We start from the raw sequence: 22,543 nt of genomic DNA, 5'->3' as shown, positions 1-22,543 counted from the left end.
TATACAATTGGTTCTTATTCCCCATGCCTTCTGTGTTCCTCTGCTCTGATTGAAGTGTCCACTAAAGAGACTGACTCATAAGTGTACATGAGTCAGTCATACTTAGTGTACATCACTTAGATCCACTCGCATTTTCTTACTGATGGATTTATGTCAGAAATTTGTCTTGCTAATCTTACTCATTTGAGACCTTGGAGTGATTGCAATTGAACTCTTTGGTTTCTGATATTTGTCCATCCTCTCCATTCCTCTGCCTTTACTATTCAAAGTGCATGTGAGGTTACAGCAGGTTGTAATGTTTATGTCCTGAATTGTAAAGTGTTGTAAAGATCCAGAACAACGACCTATCACTGATATCTGATGTACGCCGTGTTCTTTGCAGGGTCAAATTATGCCCTGGTGTGATTGAAGACGTCATAGATCGCAAAAAACAAACAAAAAACAAAACAAAAAACAAGACATAAATGGGAGCATGTTAGTCATAAAAGTGTCAGGCTGGTTGACTTTACACTGGATGGAGCTGATCACAGGATAATAGAGCTGAATCTCACAGTTTAAAAGATAATTCTTCCACCCTGTGTCTTACATTCCCAAGTGTGGTCCTATTTCACCAGGTGAAAGTCCATTTGCTTAGCTCTGTGCTTTATGAGTATCTTTAATCTTTAAAAAAAAACTTTTAATCTTAATACATGTAATCAACCATACGCTATGCTCCTCACGGGAGAAAAAACTATCCCAGCCAACTCCTCCACTGTCAATCAATGTCCTAATGATGCAACAGTAGATAAAGTTCAGCAGCAATGACTAGTCAACAATAGCAAATGTTATGACAAGCCCCTTTGAGACTGGCTACTGCTACAATGACAGATTCTTACCTGGGGGCCTTTTCAGACTCCACACTGCTCAGGTGCATTGCACGTGCCACATCTTGTGTTTACATCAGTGTTTTTCAACCTTGGGGTTGGGACCCCATGTGGGGTCGCCTGGAATTCAAATGGGGTCGCCTGAAATGTCTAGTAATTGAAAAAAAGAACTAATTATTATTCTTTTTTAAAATTATGATTAAAACACTACATACAATCTTAAACAATTGTTTTCTACTTTCACTTTCCCGAATATAAGTTGAGTTCAAATAAAATGCAGCATATAAAAATATGAGCTGGCACATCTTGATTGACGTGCAGTCACATGATTGCGGGGTCGCCAGAAATTTGTCATGTCAAAAAAGGTTGGGAACCACTGGTTTACATGATGCACATTCTTAAATAATGTTGTGTTTCATCAGCCTCAGGGCCAGGCAGCAGGGTAGAACACTGGGTAGGCTTAGTGGAAGGTATGTGTGCGCAGGGTCAGTAGGTTTTTGCACTATGTCCTTCTTACCCACACTTACCTGGGCTTAATGGTTTCAACATCCACACCCAGGTATTAGTCTGTCACAGCTCCCTGAATGTGGGCAGTCACACAATGTCTAAAGGTCAGTGTATCAGTGTATGGACAACATAATATGCAATTTTCACATGTGAACATCTTTAAGAGGCTGTAAATGTTATGAAATGTTTGACCTGTGACATGTGTCTAACCTCTGGTACATACACACATGAAAAACAAACATGACATGAAACAAGACAGATTCTTTGCGTTGCATAGGCTTGTTCTTCCTCCATACTGAGTTTATTTCTTTGTTTCTTTGACTTGTTTTGGTTTTGTGCAATTAGCAAAATACTTTTACTCTTTTACAAATGATAATAGGTGCAAACAAACATACAGTACGTACACACCTCCTGACGTGTATGCAGAAGGCAAACACAGACACATTTAATATACAGTATGTCAATGCATTAAAATACAATACAGAATAAAAATCAAAAACTATTTGTAATACAGTATTAGATATTATCTATGAGAAAAAATAACAATATTGCTACAATAATGCAACTTAATAAAATATTCGTCAAGTAATGAAGCTATAAAAAAATGTGGTTATATTTACGCTCCAGCATGCACCTCATATTTTCATAAAATGTTTGCTTATTGAACTGACTTGACCTCTACTTCTTGGTCAGTGACTTGTTTGCTGTGTCAACTTCAATGTTAATGTTCTTTTTTTTTCATTTAAAGAGAAAATAAAATTAACTTGGCACCCTGAAAGACTTTTTTTTGCTGTTCATCTCTTGCCGGCGCCTGTCTGTCCTTTTGTCCATCTGTCCTTCTACACTTTCATGAGCGTCTCCCCTGGCCACCTCCAGTCCCGTCGCGGCACCAGTTAATCTACCAAGACACACGGACACACCTGTTAGTTCAGTCGACAAGATTTGTTAAATGAAGATCCTGGTACAGTTAAAGGGATAGTTCAACATTTTGGCAAATTCACCTATTGCCATAACCCCTATAGTCATAGCAGTATTGTTACCTTTAATTGCCGGTGCAAGCTGTTTTTAGATTGGCGGGGCAGAGATACAAGCTGCTCAGCTAACGCTACGGATGCATAATGGTATTTCTGTCTTTCCCTCATCAAACCCATCAAATACACAATCCAACAACTCCAAAACGCTCTGGTGGACAAGTTGTGACCTGCACATTCACCACACTATGAGATAATAATGGAACGTTACGAGACGGAGTTGTTTTCAAGGCAAATGCGTAGCTGAAACTAAATTCCCAGACAGAGCAGCTCGGTGGAGTGATTTCAAACGCAAGTAGTTCTGAGTATTTGCTTCATATGTTGTAATGTTACATAATTATACGTTATTATTTCATAGTGTCCACAAGAGTGTTTTGGAGTTGCAGCTCACATCTCTGCCCCACCGATCTACAGCTTGCACCGACAATTAAAGGTAATGAACCTACTCCTAAGACTATGGCAATCGGCAAAATTGCTAAAATGTTGAAATATCCCTTGAAAAGAAAATACAGGAACCAAGCAAGATACATTTCTGTCACATGTGCTTTCATCAACTCCAGCAGCAACAAGACAGTGAACCCTTTGGAATGACTTGCATTTCTGCATTGACTGGTCATAAAGTGTGATCCGATCTTCATCTAGGCCAGGGGTCTTCAACGTTTTCCAGGCCAAGGACCCCCAAACTGATGGAGAGATGGAGCGGGGACCCCCTACTTATATATATTGTATAAAATTGTGTTTTATATTTAACTGGTCCTGTAGTGCCATACAGGGCCGTTGTATAGGGGAGAAAGGTGATGATAATTCTAGGGGCGCAGCGCCCAGTAGGGCCCACAAAAACCCCAGTAGTCTAATCTTTGTATGACTGAATTATTTTGCATAAGATCCTGATTGATACTAGATAGTAATGCTGCATTAGCATCAAAACAAAGTAGGCTAAATAACAAATTATAATAGATACGTAGTCTATGAAAAAAAGTGGAAAAGTCAGGGGGCAGGGGCCCACTTTAGTATACTTTCAGGGGGCCCAGGATTCCTAGCAACGGCCCTGGTGCCATATGCCAAAAGTACTATAATCTGGACTATAAATCACGCTTTTTTTTAGGAGTTTGGCTGGTCATGGGACTCCTATATTTCAAAGGGACTTACATAAAAAATATATGCCATGCCATCTATGATCACAACAGGTCACAACTATGCTTGTGGTAACTGAACGCTGCTACTGCACCAATGAAAGAATTACTAAACCATAAAAAGACAGAGAAAACAAAGCAGTGTTTCCTCTTCTTTGTTTTTTTCTCAGGCTTTTTATGAATTTATTTTGAAAGGGCAGCTGGAGAGAGACGGGGACGCGGAGAGAAAGTGAGAGGGGGGATTGACACGCAGCGATGGGACTGTCGGAGGGTCGCTGACGCGGCCGCGCTCTACCAAGACATATGACGCTCGCGACTCACCCCCAGTCGTCAGCACCGCGGTCACCGGAGCTGATTCTGGGAACATTTCCACCGGGCCCGCCGTGTCATGTCTCGGTTTCAGTGACGGCCTGACGCTGCCTCATTACTGCTGCGCTATGAGCAGACGTGGGGGCGCGCGTAAATGTCACCGTCGTATGAGTGTGTGCTGTGAATTAACGAACGTGTATGGAGAATGAAAACTAAAGTCCCATCGTTGTGTTGTGTAGCCGACAGTTCAGGGACCGAGTGTCACAGCACCAGTGGTGTGTTTGTGTGTGTGTGTGTGTGTGCGCGCCCGCCCGCCATCAGGCTGATTTTAGAGGGGGGTGGGGGGGAGTGAGCGAGAGAGAGTGAGAGAGAGACGGTGCGCCGTGTTTGTATCAGATACAATACAAAGGCTCCCTGACACCTATATTATAGGAAAACAAAGGACTTTTATGTAAAAATCTGATGTTAAGATGCAGGGAACACCCCTATATTCACAATGGATCTTTTTTTTCATAACTTCCATATCTTTTTTCATATTTTTTTTCCCTCAACCAAAACTTTCGCGACCCCCCTGCAGTACCTCCGCGGACCCCCTAGGGGTCGCGGACCCCCTGTTGAAGACCTCTGATCTAGGCCATACGCAGACAGGCACAGTGCAGTTAAGCTGATCTTGTCTTATGTCTTTATTGAACTGGGCCATCAAACATTCACAGTCCTGATTTGGCTATGATAACTTGCTGAACCTCCTCTGAAACCAGCTCTTCTTGTAGCTGCTGATCACAGCTGGATGTTCAGTAGGAATTTGGACCATTCCTCCTTATAGAGCTGCTTCACCTCAGACACATTATAGGATGTCTGGTGTGAGCAGCTCTCTGAGCTCAGTCCACACGGCTTCTCTTCTGGATGTTGGAATTTCCCTATAAAAATCTATTCAGGAATACAGATCATTCCTAAATGATGATATGATAAAAGATAGTTAGTATTTAGCCCACATTTAGCTGATTTGTGTATTTACAGCCATCAGATTCTGATGCAAATGATCCAAGTCATTCATGCAAAAATTTAGTTTTCAAAGTTAAGCAGGCCTAAGCAGTGAAGATTGATTTTGATGTGAAAGTGAGCAAGGTTAGTCTGCCACCAGTCTGCCACAGAGAAGCAGTTAGTTTGTAACGTGGAGGATTTGATGCTAATACATTACTGTTGTAGCAGATCTAGCTATACGTAGCTGACAGTTAAGACTTCTGGATGCTCACGGGAGGAAACTCATTCTCATCGTCCAGACACACAGGTCCAGCAGCAAACTCGTGTTCTGGAATGATTTCGCCTTTCTTTGCCCCACCGTCTTCAGAGAAGCCTGGATCCAAACACATGAGACAAACAAACCATAAGAACAACCCTCATGTTTCACGTGCAGCATTTTAACATGACGTTAGCCTAATAGCATAATTGCCTAAGTCATATTTGAACATTTTCGGAAAAAAAGAAAAAACACAATTTCTAGCAAGTCAAAAAGATGACTTAGGCAGATAGGGATTTTGGACTCTAAAAAGTGTTATGATTGGTTGAGGACATAGCCAATAAGGCAAGGTGATGCAGCAGTGGTAGGAGAGGAAAGTTAGGCAGATATCTCAATTTGGCCAAAAAATGACTTAGGCAATTATGCTATGAGGCTAACGATGAGATACTTTACATTGAAAAGATAACATTATGCATTAGGGGCTTCTAGCTGCTGTAATGCTGCATTCGAGACAAGTCAGAACTCGGATCTTTCTGACTTGAAAAAGTGCACTCGGAGTTGGAGCTCCAACGGAGAATCAGTTGTCTGACAGCACACAACCATCTTAACCTGTGCAGAGGCACACAGTCAATGCTAAAACAGAAAATAAAATGCATTTAAATGCTAAAGTACATTAAAACATTCTTTTTTAAATTGTTTTTGTGCCTTTTCTAATGTTTTTATGCCTTACATGAAGCCCTTTAAATTCAAAGTTTATCCTGGTCCGCCATGTTTTTGGTTATTCTGATCTGGTGCATCTCGAACGCTTTGAAGTAAGAACTTGTCTCAAACGCAGCATAAGAACTCTTGGGTATCAGGGCCGTAGTGGGTCACTTGATCTGGTCTGTGCTTCCCCTCACGTTCCTGATGTTTGTAAGTCGCCAAGACGAAGTTAAAGGGACAACGAGGAGTTTTGGAAAGTGAAGTGTTTTCATACTACATTTACCATGAGCCTCCGCGCGCACGGTGAAATTCTTGGACCGGCGCAAGACGGACATCTTGCCAAGAATGTTTTCATTCATCAATAATGAAAGTCGGAGGTTCAAAGACAATTAGATACCGTCGTAGTTCCGACCATAAACGGCGATTTGGCGGCGTTATTCCCATGACCCGCCGGGCAGCGTCCATGAAACTGAAAGTAGGAAACGCTGGTCGGCTTGTCCAGCGTTTCCACCACTAATAATAATAAAAAAATAACGATAGACAAAACAATATATTTAGTGTGGGTAACGTAGATTCATCCACATTAATATGAGACTTTTTTATAACCAAATACAAACTCCTTGTTGTCCCTTTAAAGAATAGGGAGCTTTTCTAAACACCCGATACTGGTAATTCCTCATCAAGCTCCATTGTTGCAGATTGACAGTTAAAACACATATTTCTTTATGATGAAAAATATCAGCATTAGTTAAAAACAGCTTTACTGACTAATATTAGTGATCATTTTCTCAGCTCCTGTACAGAAGGGGCGAAGACGTGCCAAGAACAGAATGTATAGATGGCGCAATTAATGGCACATTATGAAAGATAGCAAAAATGAAGTGACAGCAAGACACAGAAGTCAAGTCAGAATAGTGACCACTAACCAGTGAGGGTTGCAGTGACCGGTCCAGACGCTGGTAAGGCAGCTGTTGCAGCATAGGATGGACAGGTCTGTGTCGGCCCTGTGACCTCGGAGCTTTCTGACTCGGTTTCTTCACCTTGGTCATCGTCAACACCAAAGAGCCTGAGAGAGTAAGAAGAGCAAATGCTACTATGAATGCTTTCAATAATAACTGAAATAAGAACACTGGATGTGAATGAGGCAGTGATTGTCGAGAAACAGATCTATGAATTATGTGTCGCTCATAATTCATAACCCCTCACCTGTGTTTGTGGGCCAGTGTGCACTCGCCTCCATCCAGTGGATCCACGTTATAGATGAACAGCTGGCCGTTGGTCGTTGCCACCAGCAGCCGTGGAAGTTTTTGGATCCTGAAACATCAGGTTGAGTTTCTGTTACAGCTTTTAGGATCACAGACATGGACTTCATTCCAGTCCCCCCCCCCTTCTATCGGATCTGGTATCAGATTTATCAGACAACAGGTTCTTTCTGAGACACACACACATACACATAAATAATGACAATTTTAATGACTGTCTTTAATGACTGTCTTCTTGAAAGGTCAACAGCCAGGATTAATAATGCTAGACCTGAAACCATACTCAATTGGTCTAAAGCTATTGCTGTGGTCCAATTTAGTTGACTTATCATATGATTCTCTTTTTATCCTGGAATCTGTGTATATTACCAGTCTCTATATATTTATGTTTGGGCTAAATTCATGTTTTTTTTTTGTTATTTACATACATTATGTCTAATTTGTAATTATGAGTCTTTGTTGTCTAGAACTGTAAGTGTTTTAGTGTGTTGTTTTCATATTGTGGCTCCTAATAAGTAATCCACGGTTCTTTTTTGGGAAAAAAAAGAATAAAAAAAAAAAACAATGACAACTTGACAGAGTGCAGCCCCTAATTTCTAAAGAGCAGAGAGTGGCTCACATTGCCAGGGTGCAGACGTTCTTCTGTCCAGATGAGACAAGGTGAACGGTGGCGAAGGCTCGGTCCTGGCTCATCATACCAGATACCTGAGCAGGGAGGTAGCTGCTGGCTGCTGAGAACATCTTCCCCATGTAGGCTGTCCAGGTGGCAGCCTCGTCGCCTCCACTGTGGACGGACCAACAAGCTCATGTCAAACCTAGGTCGTCATCCTGGGTTATTATAATAAACTAAAATTAAGACTAAAACTAAAAGTAGCAGTGAAAAAATAATTTAGTTAAACTGAAAAAAAAAAAAGCCAATTTAACTAAAATGAATGTCAGATAACATCAGCTTAGTTGTAGTTTTCTTAGAGATGTCTAAATTTGCACGAAGAAAATGCCACAGCTAAATATGGGACAACTTGGAGTACGACCCACAGGTAGATAAGAGTGATGTAATGTGGTGAGGACTGATGGGAACATTATGGGATGTAACTAAAGGGGAAAAAGTTCATCTTCAGAGGTCTGACAGAGGCTTTCTCCTAAAACCTGAAAAATTAAAACTGAGACTAAATAAAAACTAGTCAATTCCTCAAAAATAAAAACTAAACTAAAACTGTTTAATCACTTGTTGAACTAACTTAAACTAAACCGAAAAAAAGCAAACTGAAAAACTAAATAAAAATAAAAACTAATGAAAATTTTAAAACTATAACCTTGCAGTGGACATTGACTGACAGGTTCTCCTTCATAGTTGGAGTAGGTGCGTGTGTAAGTGTGTACCTTGGTCCAAGTTGTTCCAGTTTAAAGATATGCACCGTCTCTGTGTTGCTGGAAGCACAGAGGAACTGGCCGTCATGGCTGAAGGACAGAGAGCTTATGTTGACGTACCTGCAGACAGAAAGCCACAACACACATAAACATAAAAAATACATACAGCGTGGATAATTATCATTCCCCATTAGTGAGATATTATCATAGAATTCTGACCTCATCAGTCACAAAGCCAGTCTGTCAGCCTTAAAGCTTCAGTTGGTAACAATTATTCAGTCATATTTGCTGGAACTGTCACTATATTCTGATAGTCGGACATTGATTGAGTAATTTAGGACAAAATCCAACTCCACTGGCTCCACCTACAGCCTGTAATCGTATTTGCCAAAATCATTCAAAATCAATTCAAGCAAAGACGGTTTATTTTGGTTCAAGCTATACATCGAGGGTAGGTTAGCTTCCTATTTCAAAGTAAAAGCACAAATTGTATCGTCATGGTTTTCTGTATGTAAAGGGCAACGGGTGTTTTATTTTGTGAAAGTAACCGGAAGTGCGTTGTTCACAACGGCTAGCTTGAGTAGCGCTGAATTCGTCCAAACAAAATTGTAAACAGCTGCTATTTAGACAAATTAACGACACACTGCTGATCTAAATGGCTACTTTCTCACCTAAACATGTGATAAAGTGATATATTTACAGAGTTTAGAGCTATAATGAAATCAGCTTCGGACTGATTTCGGCTGGGGTAGGAGGCAGGCTAACACTACCCATACACTTCCAGCGTTTGAGCTAAGCTAATTAGCGGTGCGCCAGCTCTGCCCGTATCTCCCTTGTTACTGCACGCACAGTCGAAAGGATGGTGTCTATCTGCTGGTCATGGACTCGGGAGTGAGGCAAGACATGAAAAAAAAATGTTGGCGTATCCCTTTAAACTGATGGGATCTAAGCCAACACAGATCACTAAATAATCAGGCATTACGCTGTCAAAAAGTGTGATACATGGATGCTGATTTGTCTGCATGGCACTCTAACTTAATGATAGACGTTCTTCTTGAGTAACTATTGAGGAGGAATAGTCACGCAAAGACTTAAGAAGATGGCACAAGATGCAAAGACAGAAATATCTGAAATGAGCCTCATCCTCTGGGGCTGAAAAAAGGAAACCATCATCATGGAAATCCTAAAAGCTGCATTTACTGTAATGACCACAGGAGTCTGGCATAAACAGGGAGCCAGTGATGCTGCAACCCCATGATCATATGAGTGAGTGGCACTAAGAGCCAAGATATGAACACAGTCTGACCTCTTCATCCCCCGGCGGAACTCAAACAGACGAAGGCCTTCTGGGATGGAGAACACTCGGATGACAGTGCCCTGTAGACAGAGTATATTTACTATTGTTTACATGAACTGGCAGAATGATGAATGATCCGTGGAAATGTAGCCTATCAGTCAAAGAAATCACACAGTATGGCCTGAGGTGGTATGGAAGGAAAGTAAAGGAGGATTCATTCTCTGAAACCATACACAGCATTAAAAAGACTACAGAGTTGGCTGGATGGCCTGCCACTGTGGGACTAGCTCTTGTTCCTTCTTCTACAGTTTGTGTGAGACCTGGGACAGAGGGTGGTCTCTGGTGGGTCTTTCTTACTCTCTCTGAGGCGCTGGCAAGTTTGGTGGCCGGGGTGTTGAAGGTGAGAGCTGCCACAGGGCTGTCGTGAGCTGGGATCATTGTGACTGTGCTCTGAAATGACCAAGACACAGAAAGAAGGACAGTTACTAGATAGATAGATAGATAGATAGATAGATAGATAGATAGATAGATAGATAGATAGATAGATAGATAGATAGATAGATAGATAGATAGATAGATAGATAGATAGATAGATAGATAGATAGATAGATAGATACACTGGCTCACACAGCATCTAGTGTCACAAAGTGGTATTACACTACAGGATAGAATAGGCTATTTGATCAGTGTGCTCATTTCAGTAGATGTTTTCATCATCACCATGGATCCTTCACACACTGTCAACTCTGATCTCTGAGGTCAGCTGATCAGCTCCTCTTCCTCATCCCTAAGAGATTAAAAACACGAGGTGTTTTCTGTGGCGGCTCCTAAACTGTGAAATGAGCTACCATTAGAAATAAAGATGTCCCCCACCCTACCTACTTTTAAATCACGTCTTAAAACTTGCTTTTATTCCTTGGCTTTTAAAGGGACAACGAGGAGTTTCTATTTGGTTATAAAAAAGTCTCATGTTAATGTGGATGAATCTACGCTACCCACACTTGTTAATGGCTCCATTTTCGATAAATATATCGTTTTGCCGACCAGCGTTTCCTTACTTTCGGTTTCTCAGACGCTGCCCGGCGAGTCATGAGAATAACGCCGCCAAATCGCCGTTTATGGTCGGAACTACAACGGTATGTGATCGTCTTCAAACCTCCGACTTTCATTGTTGATGAATGAAAACATTCTTGGCAAGACGTCCGTCTTGCGCCGGTCCAAGAATTTCACCGTGCGCGCGGAGGCTCATGGTAAATGTAGTATGAGAACACTTCGCTTTCCAAAACTCCTTGTTGTCCCTTTAACTCAGCATGAGAGTTGTGTGATCTCTGTTCTTGTTTGTCCTTTGTTTGCTCTTAATGGCTCTTATTTTATTCCTTTTTTATTGTTATTTTTAAATGTATTCATTCCTTTTTTATTCTTTTTAAATTATTATTATTTTACGTTTTCTTACCATTTTGGGCTCTATGTCTTTTATGTAAATCACTGCAGCACCTTGATAAACTTTTAGTTTTGAAAATGTGCAATATAAATAAAGTGGATTGGATTAACAGTGTCAGTTCATTCCTGATCTTAAACATATCTCCTTTTAAGGTTTTCTGACAGTTTGGTCTTAAGACACAGGAGTCATGTACCATCCAGATGTTTAGAAACCTTTAGGCAAATTTGTAAATGTGTGATGTTGGGTACTATAGATAAAATATTCCCATGTGTTCCTTGGGTGTGAACTTTAAATGCATAGTTTTTATTATGTATCTATTCTGCAAACATGCCTGCATGCAGCCTATGTATTTTCATGTGACTCCATGAACAATACTGTGTCATGACAGAAACAAGCTGAACTGTTTGAATCCTGGATGCCAGATGAAGCAACAGAGAGCACAGGGAGGCGTTCTCTTCCTGGCTCAGTTTACATGGACAGTCAGCGTGTGACCGGGGTCTACTGCTGCATTTCCAGGTAAAAAAGAAACCTGAGATGATCTGAACATGGTGAAAGTTAAGAATATTATAAGTTTGACCTGCCAACAGCAGAACAATGAGAGCTGGATCCTGTGAGAAAATAACACACGTGTGTAGCAACAAAGGTGTTCTCACAAAAGACCCCATTGCTTGTATCACATGTCCTAGTTACTGTAATAGAACCTCAATTTCTAGTCATGTTTAGATCTTACACAATGTGAATCTAAGGACATTACAACACCAGCTCGATAACCTACGGAAGCATATTGCATTCACTTGAATAAAAAACAAAAACAAAATCCTGTTTTCGGAGTAATTCATTTTTTGGTTAGGGGTTAGCGGTTAAACGTTACTTGCAGGTGGGAGCTTCTCGCGGGATTTTGAAATTGAAAAAAACAGAAAAAAAATACCCCGAAAAACAGGAAAAAAATTAGTCAGAAAAAATTATTCAAAAAAACAGAACCAAAAAATAAATTACTCAAGTGAATGTGATACGCTTCCGTAATAACCCATACTGTTGGCTACACAAAATGTTACTGTCCAAGCCAATACACTGAGGGCGACAGATGGTACAGTCGCACAACACTTTTTTTTTTCATGTCGCTTACCAAATTGTTGGCATCATACACTATGATCTCCCCGATGGTGGCACTGCCGGGATATGCCAGGTAGGAGTTGGAATGATTGATGGACAGAGCACAGAGACCTGCAGGACAGAAAATATTCATATAGAAAAAAATAAAAATAAAGAATAACTGCCCTGAAAATCAGCATTTTCCCCACAGCTCCTATCTCTGGTACTACACGGTGTGTCTTACCTGAGGGGTTGGACGGAGTGTTGAGCAGAGTCTTGAGCAGCTTCATGTCTTTAATATTGTGGATATAAATGGACTCTTCAAGGCACACCACAAGTCTCTGCAAGACACAACAGGTGTCAGGTGATCATGAGTCATTTAGCTCATGTCAGTGAAATCCCACTCATTAGAAATGTGTTAAAACAACATTCAAACACAATAGGGATGTCATGATTATAGATTTTCTTTGTACGATTATTGTCAGAGAGATAATCATGGTATTACGATTAAAAAACGCTCTCGTGGACAAGTTGTTAGTTGTTTTTGAGGCAAATGCAGAGACTGCTTGCCGAAAGACTGCCCTCGACGGGAACGCGTATCAGCGATTTTGCATGATTTGACCAACTGTGTCTGGTAACGTTGTGTTATTATCTCATAGCGTGGTGAATGTGCAGGTCACAACTTGTCCACCAGAGCGTTTTGGAGTTGTTGGATTGTGTATTTGATGAGTTTGATGAGGGAAACCAAGAAATCCATGCTGCTCTTGTCCTACACTCAAGCCACCATTACTGTGACAATGTTACATTAAGATTTGAACTGGTTTTTCAGTTAAAGGGTTAAACATACCAATGAAAATGGCCAACAGGAACATACCTCTATCCATCGTCTTGCTTGTCCAGTGTGTAACAGCGTTATGTTTAAATGATCAGACTGCTCAGTATGTCTGGGATTGGACTGGTTTACAACTGTGAGTTCCAATAAATATCTGTAAATCACTAAATTGTCCTGATTATCTGCCTGAACTAAAATAACAGTTATAGTCATGCATTTCTCTTATAATGTTGCATCCATATGTGTTTTCAAGTCACTATGATGCTTATGGCTCCTACTGACAGAACCTAATGCTAATGGTTACTAACTTCTCAGTCAAACAGGCTCCTTCCTTGTTGTTGAAAGGCACTCTATATATGTAAGTGCTGAAATAACTGCCCCCCACCCTGCTGAAAATGCCTGTGCGTGCGCTCATTAGCAGGGGGTTGAAAATGAGCTCACCTGTCTGTTCAGCTTGACAGCAAGGATGTTGTTGGGGTAGCTGTAGTTGCAGATCTCTGTCCCCTTCTTAAAGTGGTAGATGTTCATACGCTGTGGCATGGAGGTGCTCACCACAACTACCAGACTGCTGGAGAAGAGACGCTCCACGATGTAGACATCTGGAGTCTCTGCAGGGGAAAAACTGTGATTAGCGCAGTCAACTCAATCAACTAAATGGGTAACTAAAAACAAACTGGTCCTGAATGTGGGAAAAACTAAGTCTATTGTGATTGGGTCAAGGTATTTGCTGAGTGGTGAACCTTCCTTGGCATTGGAAATTAATATTCCTGTTGAACAAGTTTATGACACTAAACTTCTAGGCGTAACTGTTGATCAACATTTAACATGGTCAAAACTCAACACAATATTATATTGTGAATAAAATGGGAAGAGGGGTGGGTCTCAATGGTAAAAAGAGTGTTAAAAATTATCAGAGATGGACAGAGTACTCAACCCTAGTACTTGAGTAAGAGTACAAATACTACTGGTCAAAATTTACTCCGTTACAAGTAAAAGTAGCTCAGTCGACATGTTACTCGAGTAAGAGTAAAAAAGTACTTGCTTTTAAAGGTACTTAAGTATCCAAAAGTACATGCTTTTAAATTGACTTTAAGTAAAAGTGAGAGTAAGAGTACATTTCTTATTTTTCACATCAATGAATTACTATAATTTTTTCTAAATGAATTTAAGGACCTTTTAACTCTTGTTTCTGAGAATGAACTCTTTGAAAGCAGCTGCACTGATGTGCTGCTTTTAGGGGTTAGGGTTTCCTTCTTTGACAAACACAGCTTGTGTCCAATAGGATTTTAGAAAAAAAAAAGAGCAGACCTGAAAGTAACCAGTACTTTTCAGCCTTTCTAGAAATTAACTAGAGTAAAAGTAAAAATATTTGTCTTGGAAATGTATTCAAGTAAGAGTAATAAGTACCAAAGAAATCTAATACTCATGTAAAGTACAAATCCTCTGGATATGTACTTAAAGCAGAAGTAAGTGATATATTTGTGTTAATATAAGTCTTAAATAGTTATATCTTCCGACAGCAATCACTTACATAGAGTGTTTGGTCTGAAACACGGGTCTGTCAGTCACTCTGCTCTGCTCTGAGCCGAGGAGAAAACATTTATCGTATCCTACAGTTTTTATCCAATGAGGAGAGAGAACGGCATGCAGGGCTGTGTGTGCAGCCAAGGAACGCCGTGAATGTGGCGACGTAGGGACGAGGACTGTTATGGTGCGTTCAAGGAAACTCGTATTTTTCCGACCGTGAAGTGGTACCAGTTCGATCTGGTACGAGTTCACCGGTCGGAAGTTACGAGTGGCCGTTATAGTGACTTTCACCGGTAAAACAGGTCGGAAAAACACGAGTGGGTTGCCTGGAACGCTACAAAGTCGTAAGTTGTGACTTGAAGCTGTAATTTACGATTTCAAAAGCCTGCCTGGAACGCAGCATTAGCGAAAACGACCGGACCACTTACTTCTGCTTTAAAGGGATAGTTCAACATTTTGGCAAATTGGCCCATTGCCATAATCGCTATAGTCATAGCAGTAGGTTCGTTACCTTTATTTGTCGGTGTAAGCTATTTTTAGAACGGAGGAGCGGAGCGGAAACTGGAGCTAATGGAATTTCTTGGTTTCCCTCATCAAACTCATCAAATACACAATCCCAAAACTCCAAAACGCTTTCGTGGACAAGTTGTGACCTGCACAACCACCACGCTATGAGATAATAACAGAACGTTATGAAACGGAGCCGTTTTCAAGGTAAATACAGAGTCTGCTTGCTGAAAAATTGTCCCTGAACGCAACACGCATCAGCGGTTTTGCATGAATTTACCTCGAAAACGGCTCCGTTTCGTAACGTTCCATTATTATCTCATAGCGTGGTAATTGTGCAGCTCACAACTTGTCCACGACAGCCTTTTGGAGTTGTTCGGTTGTGTATTTGATGAGTTTGATGAGGAAAACCAAGAAATTCCCTTAGCCTCCATAGCATAGCCCTGAGCAGCCTGCCGCTCCACTCCTCCGTTCTAAAAATAGCTTACACCGACAATTGAAGGTAACGAACCTACTGCTATGACTATAGCGATTATGGCAATGGGCCAATTTTCCAAAATGTTGAACTATCCCTTTAAGTACAGTACTCAAGTACATTTACTCCGTTACTTTCCACCACTGAAAATTATACCACAAGATATCGCCAAACAAGTTGCAAATGCATTAGTTCTGTCACAGATGATTGTTTTCCAATTTGGTCTAGTGCTTCAATTAAGGATCTAAATAAATTACAAGTGGCACAAAATAAAGCAGCACGCTGTGTACTACAGTGCTCCTACAGAACCAATGTAGCACATATGCATGAGCAACTGGGTTGGCTAACTGTCGCCCAAAGAAGCTCTTACGTTTTGTTGAACTTGCTCAGGAATATTATTGTAAATAAGTCTCCAAATTTTCTGTATTGTTTGTTCTCACATCAGTTGAGGCGACATAATTATCCAACAAGACATGCTGCTGAAGGGAGGTTTAATCTGCCTAAAGCCAACACTAATGTGATGAAGAAATCTGTTTTGTTCAGAGCCATCCTAGAGTGGAATTCGTTGCCACTTTATATTGTGTTAATAAAGAGAGGTCAACATTCTTGTTCAAACAGTTTCTTCTAATGTTGCAGCTGCAGTAGTTAAATTGTGCAGGTGCACATGAAGGAGTTGGTATATGCTATATGATGTAGTGCCTGTTGTCTTCCCTGCCCTGTGAGATTACTATTTTGGTATCTGTTTGTATGTTTTGCTATATTGTTTTCCCCTTGCATGTATTTACTGATTCTTAATTGTATTGTACAAAGTGGTGTATTGTGTCTTGTGTTATACGTATGTCTGCGTCTACTGTATGTATCTATGTGTTGTGACTGAATTAGCTGTTTTTGTTTTGTTTTTTCCTTGATGGACTTGGAAGAATATAATAGACAATTTTGTTTGGACTCCTGGAAGAATAGCTATGCTAATGTGCTGGTGCTAATGAAGATCCAATAAATGAAATGAAATGTACTCAAAAGAACAACACCAAAAAAATCTATACAGCTAAAAAGCATTTTCCTATGAAGCACCATTATAATTATATCCATTATATCAAACTGCAAGCACTGTTAACTATCACCTCACTGTTTGTACTATGAGTTTCAATTCAATGACTTTTTTTTCCCCAGAGCTTAACTTTTTTTTTATTTGAATGACATCACCCCAAGGTAAAGAACACCCTCAGACCATTAAGCAGTGAGGAACACCATACATAGAGGTAAGGCCAGAAAACAGCTGATACACAATACAAACTCAAATGAGTCAGTGCAGTGCTTCCAACAAACATGATGCTTCTAAGTTTACAGATGTGTTTTGGAGTGATTGAGTCAGGACTCCCACCCACACACCAACAAGATGATCATCAAAAGGAAACAGAGTGAGGCTGAGGTTATGCTGCCAGTCATTCAGTGCATGGAAAAGCCCCACACTCCCACAGAGGCTGACAGGAAGCCACAATGTCTCTCAGTGACATTCTTTGAGTAAAGCAAATCTCAAGGCTGTCCAGAGACTGATGAGGGACAGGGGACCTGTACCGTTCACCTCCACTGTGTTCACTGAGCAGCTCACGTCTCTGCCCCGCCGATCTCTAAACAACATGCACTGATAATTAAAGGTGATGCACCTACTGCTATGGATTATGGTGAAAGGCAAATTTGCCAAAATGTTGTACTATCCCTTTAAGTGTGTTCTCAGTTAAATGTGGACAGATGTTTGCCCCACAGTGATACAGATCCATATTTACCACTCTCATGGATGCAGTCCAGTTTATCCACCATGGTCAGAGAAAAGAGTTTGTAGCCAGTCTTTGTTCCCAAGGCCAGTGACCTGCAACACACACACACACACACACACACACACACACACACACACACACACACACACACACACACACACACACGGTACATCTGTAAATCTCCAGTTCCTCTCAGTATTTCCAGTGCAAACATTCCTTTGTTTATGGACTCGTGTCACTACCTAGTGGTGAAACCTGTTATGACAAAGGTACCTAATGCACTTTTGCACTTTTGCACTCGTCACTTTAACCCAGCACTGATCTCTGAGAACAAAACCCTTATGGTCCCCCTACCTGTGGAAGGTGTTTGTCAATATTTTTCATTGTCATAGTCGCCTTTTTGTCTTTTTGTGTTGTCTACATTATTATGTGTATTGTCACTGTACTGTTTTTATGTTTATGGGACTCCGGATGGAAATTAGCACCTTGCTATAATCTGGCACATTTACATGTTTTTGTCCATTAATATGCACTGTCCCATTCAAATAAACAAATAAAGTAAAGAAAAAGAAAAAGGTAGCTCCTTTACTTTTCTTTATTTGTTTATTTGGATGGGACAGTGCACATTAATGAACATAAAAACATGTAAATGTGCCAGATTGTAGCAACAATGCTAATTTCCGCCCGGAGTCCCATAGCATAAAAAACAGTACAGTGACAATACACATAATAATATAGACAACATAATAATGCAGACAACAAGACGACTATAACAAAATAAAACATTGACATTTTGACAAACACGTTCCATGGGTTGGGGGACCATAAGAGTTTCTGAGAGATAAAGTGCAAAATGCTGGGTTAAAGTGACGAGTGCATGCTAAAGTGCAGGAGTGCATAGGTACCAAGTTGTATTGCACGGTTTAATCAGTTTAAAGTGCCAGGTTGTATTGCACGATGCCCATTACACCCAGTTGCACAAGCAGGAGTGTGTAGATATTGCATGAAATGTCTAAGGACAGAGGATGTTGTTACGATGCCATGTAAAGCCCTTTGAGACAAACTGTTTGTAAAAACGGGCTATACAAATAAAATTGCCTTGCCTTGCCTTGCCTAATACATAATTGTAATTATGTAAGTACTTCTAGAACCAAAAATGACGTACACAAAATAACATTGTGTAACTGAAAAATAAAAACTCAAATGGTGCCCCGGCAGTTGTTATATTCAAGTTACAGGTGGTCACATGTCTGGTTTGCTTGTAACCATGCTTTGCTTTTAGTTTTCCCTTGAACATGGTGCTGCTCTCTCTAATTGTGACTGGGAGTTTGTTCCAGCTTTGTCCACCTTTTATAGATAAAACATTTTGGCCAAAAGTGGTTCTTCTGTGGGTGATCTCAAGGTCACCTCTTGTGCCTGATCTGGTGCTCGGTCCTATGAGACTTTTTTTTATGGATAAATTCTTTAACAGGAGCTGGTACTGATCCGTGTAGGCACTTGTATATGAAACAAACATTTTTAAACACAGTCAAGTTTTCAAAGTCTAAAAAGTTATGCTTTTCCAAAACCTTACAATGATGATAGGAGTTTGGTTTTCTGTCGTATATCTTAATTGCTCTGTTATACAGCTGTTCTATGGGTTTTAAGACTGAAGCGCTTACAAATGCCCAGTTTGTGAAGCAATAGCCAATATGAGAAAAGATCAAACAAAAGAGGTAGGTTTTGGCTGCATCAGCTGTTAAGAAAGGCTGAATTTGTTTAAAATTCAGTAAGTTAAAATTCACACATACGCTCTAAGTGATAATTGTGGCTGGTGAGGAACACCCTGAGATGTGGTTTAAATGAACAGGTCTCTGGTGGCTCACCCTGTAGAGCTACATGGTCCAGGTTCAAATCAAGCTCACATACTTTCTGCAGCTTCCTGTCGCTGCCCTGCCGCCCTTGACTCAGATGACTATGGTTCTAAACAGATGATGTTTAAACTGACACTTTTTTTTTAAGACCAGTCATTTTCATAATGGCCACCTGCCTTCATTCCTGTCCTGTCTCATCCTGTCTTTTAACAGGAGGAAACCTGCAGCACTACACAATATATAGTGAAAAATATTTCCACTGCTGCTGTAGAACAAAATGAGTGTGTGTTTTGCAGCTTTCTGCCAGATTAATAAGTGAGAGCATGGTAAATACATGTAAAACTCACAATTTTCTTCTCTTATCTTGAATTTACTTATCATTTAATCAAATGGGCAATGTGTCAGTCACACAAGTGGACCTTATTACACATGAAGCATCTGTCTGAATGTTGATGTCTTCCTCAGGCAACTAGAGAAATGGTGTGACAGGTAGCAGGCATATACAGCTCTGGAAGAAATTAAGAGACCACTCCCAAAATGATCAGTTTCTCTGGTTTTACTATTTGTTTGAGTAAAATTAACATTTTTTTTTTGTTTTATTCCGTCAACTACTGACAACATTTCTCCCAAAATTGAAATAAACATATTGTCATTTAGAGCTTTTATTGGCAGAAAATGACTAAACTAGTCTAAATAACAAAAATATCAAGTCTTTTCAGACCTTGAATAATAATAATAATGCAAAGAAAACATGTTCATATTTATTCCTAAAGAACACAGCAAGAATATTTTAACTCAGGAAGAGTTTATAAATCAGTTTTTGTGGGATAATGTCAATGTTTAATCCCAGCAGTGGTTTTTATAATCTTCCTATAAAACCAGATGTGGTTCAGGTGATGACCTCATCAGTGTCTCATTAAAGCAGAAGTAAGCGATCCGGTCGTTTTGGCTAATGCTGCGTTCCAGGCAGGCTTTTGAAACCGTAAGTTACGGCTTCAAGTCACGACTTACGACTTTGTAGCGTTCCAGGCAACCCGTAACTCGTGTTTTTCCGACCTGTTGCCTGTGAAAGTGCACTATAACGGCCACTCGTGTTTTTCCCGACCCGTGAACTCGTACCAGATCGAACTGGTACGACTTCACAGGTCAGAAAAACACGAGTTATGGGTTGCCCTGAACGCACCATAACTTCCTGTCAGCCGATGGAGTTAGCAGTCCCCGCCCTCGTCATGGATCTATTGGTCCTCGTCCCTACGTCACCACATTCACACGCATCCCTTGGCTGCACACAGAGAGGACCGCCCCTTTATGCCGTTCTCTCTCCTCATTGGATAAAGGTTGTAGGATACAAGGAAAGTTTTCTCCTCGGCTTACAGCAGAGCAGAGTGACTGACAGACCCGTGTTTCAGACCAAACACTCTATATAAGTGATTGCCGTCGAAGATATAACTATTTAAGTCTTATATTAACACAAAAATCCTGCTTACTTCTGCTTTAAGTAGAATGAGTTGTGTTTGTGTTGGTGTTTAAAAAAGAAAAGAAAAGAATGACTGTCATACATGTAGAGATGCTTTTAAGAAACATTTGTGAAAGTGGCCTCTTAATTTTTTCCAGAGCTGAAGGGCTGATGACATCACACCTCTGTCATTAATTGGACAGGCGGGCTTCAGGTGGGCCATATATGGGCAATTATAAACCACTTAGTATGCACAGAGGTCATTAAGTGTACAATAAATGTTACACAACACAATGTACACAGATATACAGGCCAAGTGTTTAAAAGGTATACACAAAGAGAGATAACAGCTGATAACAGAACAACAAAACAACAAAGTAGCCTACATAAAGTCTGATGAACACTATTTGGAGGTTTAAGACACCAAATACCATATATGGCCCTGAAGACCACCCGTCCAATTAATGACAGAGGTGTGATGTCATCAAATGTTGCATTCACCCAATAAATATATGAGAGCCTTGATCCAGTGTGCAGATATTCTCTTTTAAAAAAAAAAAAATTTAACCTTTTTTTCTGATCCCCTGACTATCCGGCACCTGGCCTAAAATAGAACTGGATGTGCGCAAAACTACTGTTTTTCTGTGAATGTTCATGTCTGACATCGTTTGCCGAGGTGCTTATGGCTTCAGTTGCCATAGACTGCCACCTGATGGTCTGACTACTACTCTAACTTATTCCTTATGTATTTATTGTGTGTTCTGTGTTTTTGTACTGTGCCAGTATGCAAGCTGGTGAAACCAATTGCCCCTGGTGGGATTAATAAAGTTTTCTGAGTCTGAGTCTGACTTGATGCTTTAGGTCTGTTGCCACTCTGGCTGTTATGAATTCAGTCCTTTCAGTACTGACCCCCCCCCCCCATATTGCAACACTTGCAATGTGGCCAACAACCCCTAACCGAAATCAATGAAGAGGAAGCATTTGTGGGACATCTTGACCTTTAGACGTTAGTTTGAGTCAGTGTTTGAATTCACAACATCGGACCTCTTGTGCTTGGACAGTTTAAATGCAGTGTTGGTCCTTGAGTTTGAGTCTCTGGTAAGCTTAACACTTCCCATAACGCACCTCAATGGTTATTATGCAGTTCCCACCTTTTCAATGTCACCAATCCCATATTTACATTCAGACTTAAGTCAAAAGTCTCAAGTCTCTATCCCAAAGCCAAGACAAAGGCCCCTGAACTTTGGAGAGCAGAGAAAACAGAATGCTGAATTGTGCTCCAAATGAAAAGTGAATGATTGCCATGTCCCTGTATGGACTGTTGCTGTTGTTGCTGCTGCTGGTGTTTTTTTTTCTCACCCAGCTGTGTGTTTAGTGTGTGTGCAGCTCGGGGTGAGGCTGTGTATATTTGTGTCTAGAGTTTCAGGGAGGAATCAAACAGGATTCGTGTCGCGCTGACTCAGCCTGCTTGTTACCCGCCCGCTTGCTTTGCTTACGTGGAGTCTTGGTTGAAAGAGGCACAGCCAAACCCGATCCCCGGTCCGTCCGGTCCGGCGGCGGAACCACCGGTCCCCTCCACGATCTCCATCCCGATTCCCAGCAACCTCCTTCCCTCCCTCCGCCCTGGATTGGAGGCCTGGGATCGGCTGCTCCTCTTCGCTCGATGTCGGCGGAAGACAGCTCCAATGTGGAAGAAATGTGGCCCGTGTGATGAGCAGATGAAGGCACGAAGCAGAGGGACCGGGTTTCTCCCCGCTCGAGCCGGATCAAAAGGCGGATTGAGCGCAGATCCTGCAGAGGTCGGATCCCCCGGAGTCCCCAGGGTAGGAAGAAGGAAAAGAGAAGCAAAACAAGAACAGCTGACGCGCTACCTCAC

At 40.9% G+C, this 22,543-nt stretch overlaps 1 protein-coding gene across 3 annotated transcripts; it reads right to left on the bottom strand.

Annotated features, from left to right (window-relative positions):
• Positions 1 to 1,639: 1,639 nt before the first annotated feature.
• On the bottom strand, positions 1,640 to 22,543 carry wipi1 (WD repeat domain, phosphoinositide interacting 1). Of its 3 annotated transcripts, none has more exons than XM_085785115.1 (13): positions 22,164 to 22,543; positions 17,368 to 17,450; positions 13,516 to 13,682; positions 12,487 to 12,583; positions 12,277 to 12,374; positions 10,067 to 10,159; positions 9,719 to 9,789; positions 8,425 to 8,532; positions 7,664 to 7,828; positions 6,989 to 7,096; positions 6,709 to 6,848; positions 5,097 to 5,197; positions 1,640 to 2,268 (listed from the first exon to the last, which is right to left on the bottom strand). In XM_085785115.1, exons 1-13 carry the CDS (start codon positions 22,253 to 22,255, stop codon positions 2,218 to 2,220), a joined length of 1,374 nt encoding a protein of 457 aa, XP_085641241.1. In that variant the 5' UTR covers positions 22,256 to 22,543; the 3' UTR covers positions 1,640 to 2,217. The 3 variants fall into 3 exon arrangements, with proteins under 3 accessions (XP_085641241.1, XP_085641242.1, XP_085641240.1); XM_085785116.1 differs by having other exon boundaries at positions 5,042 to 5,197; positions 22,164 to 22,530; XM_085785114.1 differs by having other exon boundaries at positions 1,642 to 2,268; positions 13,516 to 13,687; positions 17,370 to 17,450; positions 22,164 to 22,518.

The sequence above is a fragment of the Trachurus japonicus genome, chromosome 8 (genome assembly GCF_045865225.1).
Source record: "Trachurus japonicus isolate A0001 chromosome 8, Traja_1.0".
Lineage (NCBI taxonomy): Eukaryota > Metazoa > Chordata > Actinopteri > Carangiformes > Carangidae > Trachurus > Trachurus japonicus.
This window is presented reverse-complemented; position numbering and strand designations above follow the sequence as displayed.

Excerpts from the sequence above, each read along its gene's own strand:
- wipi1 (XM_085785114.1), bottom strand. The coding sequence starts at position 22,255 with ATGGAGATCGTGGAGGGGACCGGTGGTTCCGCCGCCGGACCGGACGGA. Across the intron at positions 13,688-17,369 it reads CTGGACTGCATCCATGAGAG|TGCAGAGACTCCAGATGTCT; the intron begins TGGTAAATATGG and ends CAGTTTTTCCCC. Across the intron at positions 6,849-6,988 it reads ACACTGGCCCACAAACACAG|GCTCTTTGGTGTTGACGATG; the intron begins GTGAGGGGTTAT and ends TTACTCTCTCAG.